At 41.6% G+C, this 17,374-nt stretch overlaps 1 protein-coding gene across 1 annotated transcript in view; it reads right to left on the reverse strand.

Annotated features, from left to right (window-relative positions):
• Positions 1 to 17,374, reverse strand: part of trioa (trio Rho guanine nucleotide exchange factor a) — a 123,076-nt gene that overhangs the window by 66,887 nt on the left and 38,815 nt on the right. The window contains exons 3-9 of the mRNA XM_037693755.1: positions 15,900 to 16,014; positions 14,281 to 14,473; positions 8,894 to 8,998; positions 8,557 to 8,753; positions 4,135 to 4,393; positions 1,934 to 2,056; positions 1,332 to 1,523 (exon numbers count right to left, since the gene is read on the reverse strand). Coding sequence (XP_037549683.1) covers positions 1,332 to 1,523; positions 1,934 to 2,056; positions 4,135 to 4,393; positions 8,557 to 8,753; positions 8,894 to 8,998; positions 14,281 to 14,473; positions 15,900 to 16,014 — 1,184 coding nt within the window. The remainder of the gene's footprint in view (positions 1 to 1,331; positions 1,524 to 1,933; positions 2,057 to 4,134; positions 4,394 to 8,556; positions 8,754 to 8,893; positions 8,999 to 14,280; positions 14,474 to 15,899; positions 16,015 to 17,374) is intronic.

Below are 17,374 nucleotides of genomic sequence, written 5' to 3' on the forward strand. Positions count from 1 at the left end.
TTCATTGTTCTGGATAAAGTTTTATAAGGCAATAACCTATGCTAGGTTATCATTCTAAATGTTAGCATGCTATACAGATAAGGTTGTAAGCTCAATCATCCAGGTAGATAACAAAAAGGTTAAATCATGTCATCTGGACGAGTTTCTTTAAGGGAGAAACATTTCATCCCCCATCCTGAGAACTTACAGATTTGTCCCATAGGTAGCCTTCATTACGATGTTGAATGAAGGCTACCTATGGGACAAATCTGTAAGTTCTCCGGATGGGGGACGAAATGTTTCTCACTTAAAGAAACTGGTCCAGATGACACAATTTAACCTTTTTGTTGTTAGCTTGCTAAATTGAGAGGCACATAGCTATTGACAAGCAGGATGCAGGATTGAAGAGAATTTATTATTTAATTTTACAGATCAGTTAAAATAAACTTGCGATGCGCTGTTCAGTAAAACACACTGCACAGTATTGCTCCCTACTTCATCTGTGCTGAAAGCGAAACTTAAAGTAAACAAACATGACTTGAAAGTAGTCTTCATGTGCCCTCTGCTGGATACATTGTACAATTACAGCTGGTTCCAGCATTTTAGGGGTGAAAAATAGAAGTGTTTATATCGGCCAATATTGGGACCATTATCACTGATAATGATATGTTCCCAAAAAGTCTACATTGGTCTAAATTATCAGCCGGATCAATATATCGGTTGGGCTCTAGTAAAAAACATTAAATTCTCAAAGACTAGTGCTGTTGAAAAAACCTGTTGAATTAGGCGGGGATTTATTCTACCTTTATTTATACAGGTTAGTTCCCATTGAACCTCGAGGAATCATTTACAAGAGAGACCTGTTACCTGTTACTGGTATGACTGGGTATGTTTTAGTCATGCCAATTTTATCATTAACAGTGAAGGCCTTCCTCTTCTGTTAATTAGCATTATTTTCTTTGTGAATACAATGCTGAGAGGAACAAATCGCAAGTGCAAATGATGTGCAACAGGCTGGAGAAAAAAACATATGCTCATTTAGTGAGTATGACTTTAGTAGACAGATAGATCTCTATTGTAAAAACTTAAACAACAAAGGCCAGAGCAACTTACTGGAATATGAGAACAATAACTTTTTTTAAGACTATAATTAAAGATATTTAGTTAAATAAAAATTTTGTACATAAAACACAAGCTTAAAACGTAGGCGTTTATTAAGCTTGATGTGTTCCTTAAATAAAATGAGTTATAAATCATAAACTGAACTCCTTTTTCCTGTTACGTACCGTAACGCTAACAAGAAAAAAAGAAGAGAAAGAAACGAACACTGAATTTTGTTCAGGCAGATTTACCTGGTCACATTTCTGGTGGAAGCTCGCCGACATCTCTAACAGTGTGCTACGTTCATCCAGCGCCGCAGCGAAGGCCTTCCACTCCTGCTCCAGCTGACCTGAGATCTGCTTAATCTGCTGAGAGGCGTAGTGACCCGATTCCAGCAGCCGGCTGCCCACTGACACGATCCGATTAATGTTCACATACACATTCTGCGCAGCAGGACACGGGGCAAAAGGGTTCATCAGTGAGGATAAACAATAGTAAAAATGTAAACTTGGAAGCCTAAAAATGGGGGAGAGTGAAGTAAACGGCATCAGCCATTGTCTCATCGTGCAGAAACTAATAGCTAGAGAAAATCCTGGCCTCAACAGTTTTATAATAGTTATGTAAGGCCAAGTGTGGATAGAGAATAGGATTACTTAATACCTAGTTGTGTTGCTGTGATTATGTAGAAAATGTGCACCGAAGCACAAGTGTCTCCAAACAAACACTCAAACGCAGCACTAGAGGTTGATGCTAAGTGCAGTGACTGTATGATTAAACTGTTCGGGGCAAGGACTTGAGTCCAAGTGGGCGGAAATGTGTTACTTCTTGCCGCACATCTGTGTGTGTATCTTACCATGCAGTTCATAGCAAAGTGGTTATGCTGGGTTTGCAGCTCCACAGCGTGGGGGTGGTTGTTGCCAATCTCTGTGTAGCTTGCCAGAAACAAACCCTTGTTGTGCATGATCCAGTCAAACATCTGACGCAGGAAGATGCAAAACACACACGTTAAAAAACGAGTTGGACACAAACACAAGTTTATTGCAGGACAGAAACACACGGCCATGCGAGTAAACTTCTGCTGCCGCAGTGTGCACAGAGCTGTCTTTTCTCCAGGCCAGGAAACAAACGGATCGCCTCTATGAAGAGAATCCTCTCATGCTCTCCTGGAGAACAACTTGTGGCCTGTGGTGTCCTAGCAACAAGCTCCTGCTGCTGCAGCGTGTCCAGGACTGCAGCTCCCTCCGTTACTGCAGACTGCTGTTTTATTCTACTTACTCAAAAGTGGATCCCCGATTTTCACTCCCTGTTTCCTTCTATTTTGTGCCGCAGCTGTCACGGCCTGCCTGAGCTGTCTGGGTGGTGGCCGTGCACCTGAATAACGATTAACTGACTCTGCGAGGCTGCAGAAGATGAAACTTTGGAGTCATTGTTGTGTGAATGCAGACTCAGTATTTAATCCTGTTTCTCTTCACTCTTTCTTTTGTACCTTTTTTATTTAAGCACTTCTGCAAATTTTGCAATATTTTATTGTCAAAAAGTCCAAATGTTCAACTTATTCCAGACGTTTTGGCTTGGAGCTTTGGATTGAGTAACTTTGTACTTTAAAAAACATTTTACCTTTATCAAAAATAAAACAAATTCTCTATAGAAAACCAGGAAATCCTCTATTTCTTTATCTGCTTCACCATACACCTGATGTTACTTAGCTAGCATTTTGCTACTTTCAGCTAGCCTTTAGTTTTAAGCTGATGTGCTGTACATGAGCACAAACAGCAACGTGCTTTCTGCTAATGTATAGCAAGCATGTATGGTGTTTTTGCAATGTAAGGTCTGGCATGGCCCTGGTCAGCCCAACCAGGTCTTCCCTGATCCTGCACAGCCTTGGTTGCTTTTGCATGTGGGCAGGACCATCGTAGAAAGAATGCCCGAGGTTCACGTGATGTCATTTTTGCAGCACCCGACAACAGGAAGCACAGATCTCATACATTGTTCTCTTGTTAAAAACAAATGAAAAGAGAGGCAGAGAAAGCTGCATTCTGCTAGAAGAAGCATAATACATGAGAGTGCACGAGGAAGTACCACAGCTTCATGAATGTAGGACAAGGTAAGAAGGAAAGCTAATGCTAGCTAAAGCTAGCTTGAGTGCAGTCATTTGAAGTTTCAAGAACAAGTGAAGCAGTGAAGCAATTAGTGGCCTGTAGGCTGCTGACGTCAAAGCTTCAGCGCTAGTCGGCCTGCATGGAACCCTAGATCTATGGGTTCCAAAAACAGAGCTGGAAGTGGGCCGGACCACCCAATGCAAAGATGCAGAACCCGGGCTGGGCCAACTCAGGCCTTACAATGCAATGGGGACAATATTTACTTTTGGCTTTTAGCTTGCATTTTGCTCAAGTTAGCTTGCAGTTGACTACTTTCACTTAGCATTTTTCTCCTTTTAGGTTCAAGTTAGCATTTTGCTTTCTAGAAATTGTTTTGTTTCTTTTTAATTTTTAGCTACTGTTTTGCTGCTTTTAGCTAGCATGGCATGACTTTTACCTAAAGTTTAGCTACATTTAGATTTTAATTCATGTTTAGCTGGTTTTAGTTAGCATTTGGCTCCTTTAAGCTTTTAGCTAGCATTTCAAGTTTAATTTTTAGTTGGCTTTAGCATTTAACTACTTGTACATTTTACCTGCATTTTCCTACTTTTAGCAAGTGTTTTTCTTTAAGTTTTTGGCTAGTGTTTTGCATTTTTTCAGCTTTAACAACTCAGTTTCAGCTTTTTCATCAAATTTCTTCACTCATTCAGTTCTTAGCATTCACACAGACTTTTCAGAGAAAGTGTAATTTCTCTAGTTTCTTTTATATGATAAGATAAACAGTTTGAATGGCAAATGAAAACGAACATCAGTTTATGTGGTCTTCACCAACAGCATCAATCAATGCATCGCTGCAGCTGTAATTAAGTTTAATTATTGACAGATGCCAGCCCCACACGATCACCGTCTGTAGTTGTAGATTAGCTCTGATCCCAGCTCACACTGTACAACACCCTGCTCCCGTTCGTGCGCACACCTTCTCTGCGTCCTGTTCAAACAGGCGAAGCTGAAAGCACTGGTCCAGCTGCAGCTTGCGGACGTGCCAGGTCTGGTGCAGCCGCTGCCGGGTGGAGTGCAGCTTGTCCAGCAGCTGCGTGATCCGCGGCACCAGGCCCTGGGTGTCGGGGTTACAAACACCACCGCTGCTACTGCCGGTGCCACCACCACCTCCACCCCCACCACTGCTGCTATTACGGTTCAAAAAGGACTCGCTGCACTGAATCCTCTGAAGCAACCTGGAAACAGATGTCAAGACTGGTTGAATTCTGACTTATGAGCAATCAAACAATTTAACACATCAACTGACTCAGAAATTAATTAAAAAAGAAGCGTCATTTGACTTTTCTTATGTTCTAATCAAATATTGCACGTTAGGCATTTCCCCAGCAGCAGGGAGGTTTGCAAGAAAAACTTTCTTAGCCAATAAGTCTATAAAACGTTGGAATAGTGTTCCTCCTGCTGCTTTTAATGAATAAATAAAATAATACAGTTGTGATTACATGAATAGCTTTATTTGGGATGGTCCAATAAATTACAATCAGACTGAAGGAGACGTGTTTTTTTCTGAACTCCTGTAAAAATGCTCATTTTATGAACGGCTTGGACTCAGGCAAAACATGCAGTTTATAAATCATAATGTTGCTTGGCTAACACTTTGATAAAAAGTCCTTTAAAAACAATTGGGTTTGTTAAAAACTTGCTGCCAGGCGGCTGCGTCTCCATAAACGAGTACGCTCAGTCAGAATCATTAGGTGAGCAGCTCATGTTTAAGTAAAATTCACACAAAAAAAACTCAAACTTTTACAAAAACGTTTTTGCCTTCAACCAACATGATCTAAGGTATCATGTAATAAACATTTTGATATGCTTTAAAAGTCGGCACAACGGTAATGCACACGCCCATGCATTAAAGAAATAGTTTTTCTAATTTGAAGATGTTTTTCATGTAAAACCTCCAACGCATTTGAAAAGTTGCGTGTTGTGGAGAACTTCTCGAACGGCCTCAGTTTAGAGAAAAGGTGTGCGTTTGAACACGGCCAAGACCAAACCGCATTGTTCTTGTTATAAAACGACACCAAAGAATTGAACTGTTGATGCAATTTCAACTTCAACAACCTTGACACCACTGTCAGTTTAAATTATAGATATAATTTATTCATAAGATGGTTATTTACACGGAAACTGGCACTTCTTTACAAGTGTAAACAGTTGCTGCAGCAACGTGCGGCACTTCCTGTGCACCCTTAGAGCTGGGCATTAAGGACATAAGGTTGAAATAACAGAATGATCAGGAGCAGCTATGAACTTTATAAGACTGGAGTTGGTGTTGGTGGAAAAATACACTTTGGAAATAGGTCCATTTAGACCAGGGGTGGGCAACTTTTTATTTTCTGGAGTGCCAAATCAAGGCATTTAATGCAACTGAAGGATCACATAGAGAAAGAGTAAATATATTTTCTATAAGACAGACCATTTGGAAGTCTCTTTTTAGGATTTTTCTTCTTGTAGCATAGTTAGCATGGTTGATAAAACTATACTGCCTGGCCAAAAAAAGGTCACACACACAAACATTTCATTAGACTGTGTATAGATTTGTTTACGGTGCACATTCTCTGTGGCATCGTTTCCACAAGCTTCTGCAACGGCACATTTACTCCTGTCCAGTCTCATGAAGATGAGCTCTCTGATGATGGAATAACCTGGTCGTTCAGCATGTTCAGCTGACCTCAGTCTTTGGGCACATAATGTTGCTGAACTTAGACCAGACCAACTGCAGCAACCCCAGATCATAGACCGTCCCCACAGGCTCGTATAGTAGACACAAGGCATGATGGGTGCATCACTCTTCTTACCCTGATGCTCACTCTCCACTGTCCTTCCAGTTTTTAATAAAGTGTTGGACAATTCTGAAGCAGATTTTAGTCGTTTCAGAAATCTCCTCAGATGTTTTCTCTGCTTGAAGCCAAATATTTGACTCTACTGAACTTCTGATCTACTCACTGCATCAGTTAGGGTTAAATAACTTCTTGTGGTAATCGTACAACGAGAGGCCCTTACCCATGTGCTTAGATAAATCCAGGTGGTGACTTTTTTTGACCGGGCAGTGTACGTCTCTTTAGGGACGTAAAACACACTGTCTGGAAAATGGCTCTTGTGACAACAAATTTATAAGTTTAAATATGCAAAATAAGTAAGTAAGTAAGTAAGAAGTAAGTACCGGTAATAAGTAAGCAAGTAATAAGTAAAAAGTAAGAAAGAAGTAAGTAACAAGTAAGTAATAAGTACCGGTAAATAAAATGGTAAATGGACTGTACTTATATAGCGCCTTTCTATCTTATTTCAAGATACTCAAAGTACTTTACTACAATCTGTGCCTCATTGACCCGTTCATACAGCTCTATACTAGATCTCTACAAAGCTAATTGAACAAATCATTCTAAAGAGACTAATCAGAGCTTTATCACATTCATACACTGATGGGACACACATCAGAGGCTATGAGGGGTTCAGTGTCTTGCCCAGGGACACTTCAGCATGTGACTGCTGGTGGATTCAAACCCCCAACTCTCGCATTGGAGAACGACTGCTCTAACCACCCAGCCACAGCCGCCCAAGTAAGAAAGTAAGAAGTAAGTAAGTAATAATAATAATAATAATAATAATAATAATAATAATAATTGCTATGTGTTGTCATCATTGTATGAAGAAATAAGTAAGTAAGTAAACAAATAAATAAATACATAAATAAACATAAAAACAAAAAATAAAAATGTACATTTGCTTTTAGGAGCTTTAAAGCTCAGTTTAGTTCTGTTTAGTTCTGGAAACACAACATAAGAACATTTTTTTAGCCTTTCTTAACGCAAAACTTTTAAATGAATTTATCCAAGAGGTTTTTAGCCTTCCTCAAGTTTTATTGATAAAATGTAGGTTTTCATCAACTTGTTTTCCTTTTCCTCTTCCTTTCTTTGTTTCTTTAAGAATATTGAGGAACGGATGGAGATTGTCCAAAGACCACATATTGCCCACGTCTGATGTAAACTGTTTTGACCCAAAAAAAAACAAAAAAACAACATCTTTCAAAGCAGATACTACCACCTTAAAACAACTTCAGTCTTAAACTTGTCATAGCGGGACACAAATGTAAACATTTAATGTTTATGATGCCATCAGCTTTGTATTATATGGTTAGCCTAGGAGAAAAATGTATACAAGTTCAACCAAAAGTGACCCAAAGTCACACCAAAAGTGCTAAAGCAAGCTGCAACTATTTACACTTGAACAACACCGCATTTATGGCAAATATCTGTGAAATGCTAAATTAGTGTATAGCATTAGCAGGAGCTGCTATAAATTTTACTTTAGCTGTGTTCGAACTAGCCGTTAGCTCTCCCATCCTGTCAGATGCAACTGCTTTCTTCAAACTGATGCTATTCAAGACGTTTTCCACAACAGGTAAAATAAACAACATTTATGACTTTTATACAGAAACCCAACTCAAAACAGATAAAACATTCCTTTAAAAACGACAACTCTGTGTTTTACTGTTGAAGTGACATGCTGAATCAATTCACGCTCAAACGAAGAGTGAAAAATAAAAACCAGCTTTGCCTCATCTGACTCAACAATGCGCCTGTATTTTGTAATATTTCTTTTATGTTCTTCATTCTTCTTTCTTATAAAGATAATGTTAGCCTCTTGGTCTCATTATGCTGTGCTCTGAAGTGCCACAGGAACTCGGCAGCACCAGTTTATTATTTTTTATTATGTCTGGGAAACCTCACATTGTTCAGTTTTGCTGATAATTATTCCAAGTGAACAATAGTTCCATGTTTCCCCTAGATAACTTGCCATGGTGGGGCGCTCATCTCGTTCGTGATTTTTGTCGAGGGTTGGGGGTGGGAGACGACGACACATCTGAGATGTGCGCTGTTTGTATCGAAAGTTTTAGAGCCGGGGACAGAGACACATCTGAGCCGAGAAGGTTCAGCGTGAGAGCTGCCTTTAGCTTTTTAGCTAGTGTGCCTGTATTGCGCAATGCTAGCTTAGAGCTACACCAGTGCCAATGGGTGGGGTGTGCGCAGTTCAGTAGGCAGGGCGCTTGGTTCTGTTGACGGGGCGGTTTGCCCCGCTTGTATAATGGTAGTGGAAACACTGTAGTTGAAAAACACATAAGACACAACTCAAGGTTCCAAAAAGACTTGTCCTCCAAGTAATTTTTATCAGTCCTCTTATAATTGGAATAAACAGAAACCACCCTGATCATCTGACCTTGACAGACTTGAAATAAATGCATCATAGAGATTCATTTCAAATTTGAAGAGAATGATGTCACCCCTTTTACTTTCTCACTATTAATGTGTTAGTAATTTATTAGAATAGTAGGTTTGTTTCCTACCTCTGTCCCTCAGTATCCAGCTCTTCTATCGGTGCTTTTATAATCTTTTTCTTCAGCGCGGCGTGTTCTTCTATCATTCGCCTTGCTCCCTCCAAGTCTTTGGGGAAATCCTTCCTTGACACGGTTTCCTGCATCTCCTCAAGTCGAGTCAACATTTGAGTGGCATGACCGGAGAACTCCTCAAACGCCACGCGGACCTGGGCAACGACAAGAGAGAAACACTCGAGTGAGGGTCAATCAGTTCTCAGTCACCAACAGTGCAGCTGACTGACTGAAGAATCTGGCACTAAATCACAGTTCTGTTATGACTTTGGGGATGTGGGTGGGTCAGGCTCACCTCAATCCACTCTTCATGGTTGTAGTCCAGGCTGCCGTCGAAGTCAGACGTCAGCTGGGAGGGGTCCACGACTTTTGTCAAGCCCTCTAACGACACCATGGTGGTCTAATGGAGAGATTTAGGTTCATGTTAGTGGCCTGGTATGCTGTCAGCTTGCTCAGTTCTCCTGAAAAGCGATTTAGTTAGAAGCAATTGTCTAATGTATATCTACATCCCTTTAGTATAAGAATAAGCACAAATAAGAGTAATAAGTTAAAGAGTAAACAAAAAAATGTAAGAGGAAACAATTTGTTGTTTATTTTATAGATATGCTAAAATACTATGGACAGATTTGGTGGTACCCTCAAATAGACTTAATTTTTGCATTATAGTCATGCTTCAAACTAAGTGGTTGACCTTAATTAGTATCACGGGAGCCTTCAAGCTGTTCATCAGTCTTTCAGCCTATTTAAAGGAAACAAACAGACCCTGGGTAGTTTGGCATGGTTGTGTGCACCACACTGAGTAATGAGCAGAGAAAGCAAAGGTGCAGATTATAGATATCCATGTTAAAGGGAAAGGCTAAAAGACCATCTCCAAGCAGCTTGATGTTCCTCTGACTACAGCTATCAATGTTGTTAAAAAATATAAGGTTCATGGGACAGTAGCCATCCTCCCAGGATGTGGACGCAAGAGAAAATGCGACCTCAGGTCGATCAGTTGCACAGTGTAGATGGTAGAAAAAGAGCCAAGGAAGCCAACCCAAAACATACAAGCTGAACTGCTAAATCATGGTTCACTGCTATGGGATTCAGTGTTTCAGTGCTAGTTTAGTGCTACGTTAGTGCTGGTCGAGTTAAAACTTTGGCATGCAAAGCAGCTAAATGCTACTTTCATACCCTGAGCTTTGCTTTTTGCCAGCAGTTCCTTTCTTAACGACACTGCACGGTATCTGAATCTCAATCCATCAAATGAGTAAAAACATTTTAATAATGAAAGTAACATGATCAAAGTACCGTATTTTTCGCCCTATAAGTTGCAATTTTTTTTGCATAATGTGCATGCCCTGCGACTTACACGCCGAAGCAACATATTTATACATACATATTTACCGTCCAAGTGCATTTATTAAGGCAAAGTTAGACTAAGACGTACCTTTACTATAAAGTCGAGCAAACAAATAAATGTTTTTAAGTGTTAGTCTTGTTAAATTCTTGTTAAAGTCCTCCCATGCATGGCCCTGCGGCTGCCATTTGGCAGCCAATTGATTTTTGGCACAACACCAGCCCACATTTCCGGGTTGTCAGCGGTAACAAACGCGATGCGCCAGCGGTGACACATACTGTAATAGATGCAATGTATACAGCAAAGTGAAGTATTTATGAATTTTTCCACTTTATTAGACAATATGGACTGATGTGACTTATAGGGTGGTGCGACGTGTACGGCGGAAAATACGGTACGTCACTTTTTGATCACAGCATCCATCCGTCACATTCTGAATCGTGATGGACTCCACTATTGACAGGAAAATATTCAAAAGACAGAGGGGAGTTTGTCAAAAGGCATGTTGAGAATCCCCAAAGGTTTATGTGACGCACTAAAACAGCTGGAGCTTTGTGAGCAGTCAGATCTGCTCCATGTTTACAGAAAGAAACATGAAACCTTCGCAGAAAAGAAAATCATACCTACTGAGAAACACTCGGTTTTGTTTTGGAGCGGCTTTGCTGCATCTGGAACAGCAAACCTTGAATCTGTGCAGGGCAGGTTGAGATCTCAAGACTATCAAGGCATGGTGGAGTGAAACATATCGCTCAGTGTCAGAACATTCAGCCTCAAACACAGCTTATAGAAAGATAACCCAAAACATCCAAGACTGCCCGAGAAAACAACATTGGACTATTCTTCAATAGCCCTCTATGAGACAGGATTTAATAAAGGTTGAACGTTTATGGAAGATCTGAACACTGCAGTGTGGAGACACCACCCTTCAAACCTGAGACAGCTGGAGCAGTTTGCCAAACTACCTGTTGGCAAACGCAGACGTCTCGTTATGAAGAACAGCGATGGCTTGTGGGAGATTATCTCTGCAAAAGGGGCTGCTGAAAATATCAAGTAAAGGGAACCATTTTTTACTCCATGACTTTCTCATTTAATTACAAGGAACATTCATCTGATGAAATGTTGAAAAGTCTGACGTGTTGAATTGAAACACACATTAAAGGATGCCGTTGAACATCGTCAGTTTCAAATTATTTCAGGGACGGTTGTTTTTTTTATTATTATGTTAGAGCACCAACAAATTAGACTGTGTTTGTTTATCTAGTGGTTTGGTTCTTTGCAAATTGTAAATACTGCAGATTATTTTGTTCTCAAACTCTGGATCCCTCACGCCCAGTGAGAACAAAATGTAAATGTGACTTTTAGTGAAACAATAACTATAATAACTAACAATACATCAGCAGGGCGTTTTAAACTCATATTATTGATTGTGCTAAAAGCAGCTCTGAGGCTATAACAATCTTTGAAATGCAGCAAATAAATAAAATTAAGAAGGTGAAAGCTTATGTGCATGGAACATGTTTTAATTCTAATACCTGATCTCAACCAACTGAAAACCTCTCCAATGGCACATTACAAAATAATTTCTCAGAGGAAACGTCTTCTTGCTTGGTTTCGTTGCCTGTGTGTTTCTGCGGAGCCACCTCCGCACAACACCCCCACACACATGGCCAGAGAAGGATGGAGTGGAAGTGATAGCTGGGATGGTGTTCGTGTGTAGGCCAGAACAATGCAGAGATGCACTGTTGTTCTCAGATGAAGAAGCACGGCGGCTTCCACTGCACCGGGGGGAACACTGACGCAGCCACGTTCAAGAAACTCCATTAGTGAGCAAGTCTGGGCAACGAGTCCTCTCTCTGGACCCAGAGATTTATTAACAACAATCAAAACTGAGCTTCAGTTCAGTTTACTGTGTTGTAGCTCCCACTTCTCTGCTGAGTGTGAACAGAGACACTCGTCTTTTTAGGTTTTCATTAACGTTTACCAGGAGAGGATGCTTCAGACAAAATGTTCACCTGCAGACTGAGTAGTAACACTTACAGCACTAGTTTGAACATTTTCAGTCACCTTTTTTTACACGGTTATTTAGAAACAATAAACGCCACCACTAAATTTTATGTAAACACCGTTGAAATACAAAATTGATAAAGGTATACGATTATAAAACAGCTTTGATTATTTTGTTAGGAGTTGTTTTAGAACGACACATTCCACTTCTTAGCTACCATCAGAACAGTCCTTATCAAAGGTAAACTTTATTTTTCCAAACCTTCAGTGAGCTGTCGAAATAATCCTTCACATCTTTCCCAAAGAACCCAACTGCAAAACAGCTGAACTATCCCTTTAAAGACAAAATGATAATTGGCCTTTTTACAGTTACAAGTGCACATGCTCAGTCTGAATTTAGAGATGCTTTGTAGTCTAAATAGTTCCATCCATCCATCCATCCACTTTTACCCGTTTCTTCCTTTTCAGGTCACGGGGGTCACTGGTTACCATATTCAGCAGTCACTGTGCAAGAGGCGGGGGACACCTTGGACAACAAAGTCCATGCTCAATAATCCAGGTATACAATCCAACAATTTTCAGTCAGGTCATCTGGACAATTTCTTTTTTTATTTTTTTTAAATGCTGAAACGTTTCACCTTCCATCCAGAAGGCTTCATCAGTCAAGGAAACACACAACACAAAACTGATTCCTCCACCAACAGCTTACTCCAAAGAGGAACAAACCAGTTATGTTGGTGCTAAGATGGTCTCTCTTTGGCACGCCCCCTCCTCCGGTGCCAGCCCTCTTCCTCGTCGACAGTCATTTCAAACTGGTTCAAAACCAACAAAGTCCATGCTCAATAATCCAGGTATACAATCCAACAATTTTCAGTCAGGTCTCCAGTCCATCACATGGACACCCTGGACAGGTCTCCAGTCCATCACAGGGACACATAGAGACAAATGAGACAAACAACCATTCACTCTCTCACCTAGGGACCATTTAGAGTTACCAGTCAGTCTAACGTGCATGTTTTTGATCTGTGGGAGGAAACTGGAGTACCCGGAGAAAACCCACACATGCACAGACAGAACATGCAAACTCCACATAGAAAGGCCCCCCAGCCAGGATTCGATCCAACGACTTTCTCGCTGAGAGGCAGCAGCTCTACCAACTGCGCCACCGTGCCGCCACATAAAGTACTAATAACACTACTTTACAAAAACGTTCGTATACAACGGTCAATGAAAAACAGGTGCAAACGACATAGCTATGAAATTATTTGAGAGTGCGGTGCCAGATTTTACAATAGTAACTGTAAAAAGATCACTCATGTAGTTACATTCTGTTTCAGAGGGACCAGAGCGCTACAGAGACAAATAACGGGACCGAATGTCATATTTAGCAGTAAAACCTGTGACAAATGTTGCTTGTAGTTATCCAGAAGCTTCTCGTCTGTTTTCACCAACATGTTTGTGTGTTTGCAGGATTCATTTCAGCTGCAACACATCTCAGTTCTCTTTAAATCCTTTTACATTGCTACATGCTCGGTTTCAGGACAGCAAGTATTAGGATGCTCAATGCTGAATAATATAAAGATATGATTATAATACACTCCTGAATACATTTACATATATTTATTTTTTTCATAATCAATATTTCTAACTAGGGCATTTGTGCACAGAACATATATACCGTAATCAATGCTTATGTGGCTCGGCAGGGCAGCTTGAGGATAATTGCACTCTCCCGATGGCTACTCTTGCGATCAGATAATCAATATGATGTCATCAGACTGCACTGAACCTGCTTGTTTATGGACATGTGAGCAATCAAAGCAACTTCCACACTCACAAAGCTTCCATCAGTGAAAACCACTCAGAAAGAGTCTAATGTTATGCAGGGGTATAAAAGAAAAATCTCAAACTGGGATCAAAGCTGCTGGTTGGTCCTGATCAGAGGGATAACTCCAGATACTTCAGGAACACACTGGAATGACCGATACAAAGCCAGAGCACCTAAACATCTGCTTCAGAGACTGCTTCATGAAATGAGCCGTGAACATGGGTTCACTGTTCGACTGACGGTGTCACAAACGCTCGACAGTGATTTATTTATTACGGCTGAACATGAAGACATTTATTTTTTAGCTGACAACAAGCTGGTGGTGTGCACACCTACAACAGCAGCTATAGTGGTTGTCAGCTATTTATAAGACACATTACTAAAATAATGAATGAACAGAACTGCAGCTCTTCTATCTGGGTATGCTCACTCCACTTATGTAACTCGTGAATGTCTTACATGTTAATAAAAGTCAAGACTTTTGCAAAGACATGCTGAAGTTCAATCCTACCTCGAATTCAAACTTAGAGCTGCCGAAGTTGGTCCTCTGCTTCTGCCAGAAGTTATCCGGTTTGATGATGAGGGCTACGTGGATGCAGGACGGGAAGGACTCCTGCAGGATCTTCAGCAAAGGCTTGATGCTGTCCCACTTGGAGCCACGCATGTCAACGATGACCGTGAAGCCATGCTTGCACACCTCCTCGCTGGGACGGATGGAGATGGAGGTCAGCGGGAGGAATTAAAAGAGTGGGAGGGATTGGAGAGTATAATCCAGAGAGGAAGAGAGAAGACACGAGAGAGGAACGATGGAGGGGAGAGAGGAAGGAAACGAGAGATGGGGACGGAAGAACGTATAGTGAGATGACGCATTTTCTATACCGTGAGAAGCCTACGCAGCAAACAGACATCCACCCACGCACTCCAACACACGCGCACGCACGCACACACACACAAACCTGTGACAAACGAGGAGCAAATGTGCTTTCATATAAAAACACACGTCAGCACATTTGTGCATATGCAACCCTATTCCCCTGCGCTGCCATGGCCTGGACATGTGCACAAAACCACGCAATGCAAATCTGCTTCAAGCAGCTCAAATCTTCCCTCCAAAAAGAAACATTTCATTTATTATTTAAGAAGCTATCAGTTTTGTTGATGCATCAGTAGTTAACAACAAAAAATTGCTGAACGCACAAACACCGACGGCTCATTTCCTTCGTTGAACATTTTGTCTTTTACAGGAATTCCTCCATAATGTTTGACTCTCATCACTCTATTCTCACCATCACATCATCCTCTATCACTGCACCTCACTACATCCTCCATCCTGATCCCAAACCTGTTCTCTCCATGAAACAGCCTGTCAGTCAGCAGACGGCTAGCAGGCAGCCAGGTCCAGATGTTACTCCCCCCCAAATAAAGCAGCTTGAGTCACAAAACACAAATAAAAACCAAATCTGAACAATATGACAAGTTTGAAAAAGACATTAGGAAGTCAAAAGAAGACCAACAAAATAAAAGACCAGGAGACAGAGGGACGCTCAGAGACAGAGGGACGCTCAGAGACAGGAAGAAGGGAGGTAAGTTTACCGGGAATGACCGGAGAGGTTTAAACGCTGTGTTTTCACCTGAGAGGTGAGGAGCTCCTCGCCAACAGGAACCGCTGCTGCTGCACCGCCTCAGCTACTGCGACACTTTGTTTTGCTTTCACACACACACGAAGGCTCGCTCCCCGCTCACACACACACACCTCCCCACACATGCGCTCTCAGATTCTGTCCGCTCTAACCCCCCCCTGCTTTCTCTCCACTGACACCTCTCTCTCCTTCTGTCATTTGATTAGTGATTTATGGCAGGAGCTCCTCCCTCCACCTACCCCACCTTTCGGTCTGAGCATCTCTGCCTCTCCAACACTGATTTCTAGCAGCCAAGGAGCTGCGGTGAGCGAACTGCTTCTGCCTTGATGCTCACGTGCTCCATCCTCTCCGTCACGTGTTTGCCTCTACAGGGTCATCCAGTTGCTACGTGTCCTTTGCATTGTTTGCTTTATTTATTATGAAGGGGGGGCGGGGGGGGATAAAGTGGTGCTCATGCACATCACAGAGCGGAGGCAACTATGTGTGTCACCTGGGAATCCCGGCGAGGTAGGCGATCAGCCTCCTCAGGTCATCCGTTCGTATTCTGTCGTGGTTGCTGCGTGAGGGAAACGTTAATACTGGGCCACCACGTCGGTCTCTTCCACCTGAGGGGGAACACAAAAAAATCAATTAAAAAAAATAACACTTATAACTGTAATTTCCAGACTATAAACCGCTAATTTCTGCACAGGTTTTGAACACTGCCGCTTATACAACGCTGTGGCTAATTTATGGGTTTTTTTCTTGTTTTGGATGGGCCAACAAGCTTCAAGCCAGCAAAACAGTTATTATACTTGTTGCCGTGCACGTTGCACTGTCGTATACACATCAGTCCAAATATGTCTAATAAAGCGGAAAAACACAAATACGTCGCTTCGCCATTTAAGTTGGATCTACTATGCGTCACCGCTGACACGTCGCATTTGTCATCACTGACAACCCGGAAATGTGGGACGGTGTTGTGCCAAAAATTGATTGGCTGCTAAATGGCAGCCGCGAGAGTGTGCACGGGAGGAATTTAACAAGAAATTAACAAGATTAACACTTAGAAACAATTGTTTGTTTGCTCGATTTTATAACAAAGGTGTGTCTCAGTTGAACTTTTCCTTAATAAATGCACTTTGATGGTCAAATCAGCTGCATGTCGCCTGGGGCTGATTTTACGTTCGCTCTAGGAGTTCAGGAGCGAGACGAAGGTGGCTTGATATGGCAAGACAAATGTCTCATTAATAGCCACTTTTCTTGGGTCCTCACAGAAAATTCTGAAAAACAGAGATGCCATTTCCTGCATTTTGGTGTATTTTAACAGGTTGTTATACATCAACCTTTACCTACATTTTATAGACACTTAATAAAGTTACTATTTTGGAGAGAAACAGCAGGTTGTGTGTGAACAGAGCAGCTCTGATTCTGTCACATGTCCTAGCCCCCCACCCCCCTCCCCTCACGGTTCTGAGCTGAACTCTTCTCCTGAATTCAGTCCTGGTTGTTGCTCCTGCTCCAGTCTTGAGGCACCGTTTGAAGCATCTGAAGGTTTCAATTCTCGGTTGTTGGACAATCCATCCATCCATCCATTCATCCTTCCATCCTTCCATCCATCCATCCATCCATCCTTCCATCCATCTTTCCTTCCATCCATCCTTCTATCCTTCCACCCATCCTTCCTTCCTTCCTTCCTTCCATCCATCCTTCCATCCATCCATCCTTCCTTCCTTCCATCCTTTCATCCATCCATCCTTTCATTCATCCATCCATCCTTCCATCCATCCATCCATCCATCCATCCATCCATCCTTCCATCCATCCATCCTTCTTTCCATCCATCTTTCCATCCTTACATCCATCCTTCCATACATCCTTCTATCTTTCCATCCTTCTATCCTTCCATCCATCTATCCATCCATCCATCCATCCATCCTTCCTTCCTTCCATCCTTTCATCCATCCATCCTTTCATTCATCCATCC

This window comes from Nematolebias whitei, chromosome 19 (genome assembly GCF_014905685.2).
Source record: "Nematolebias whitei isolate Nwh7 chromosome 19, NemWhi1, whole genome shotgun sequence".
Lineage (NCBI taxonomy): Eukaryota > Metazoa > Chordata > Actinopteri > Cyprinodontiformes > Rivulidae > Nematolebias > Nematolebias whitei.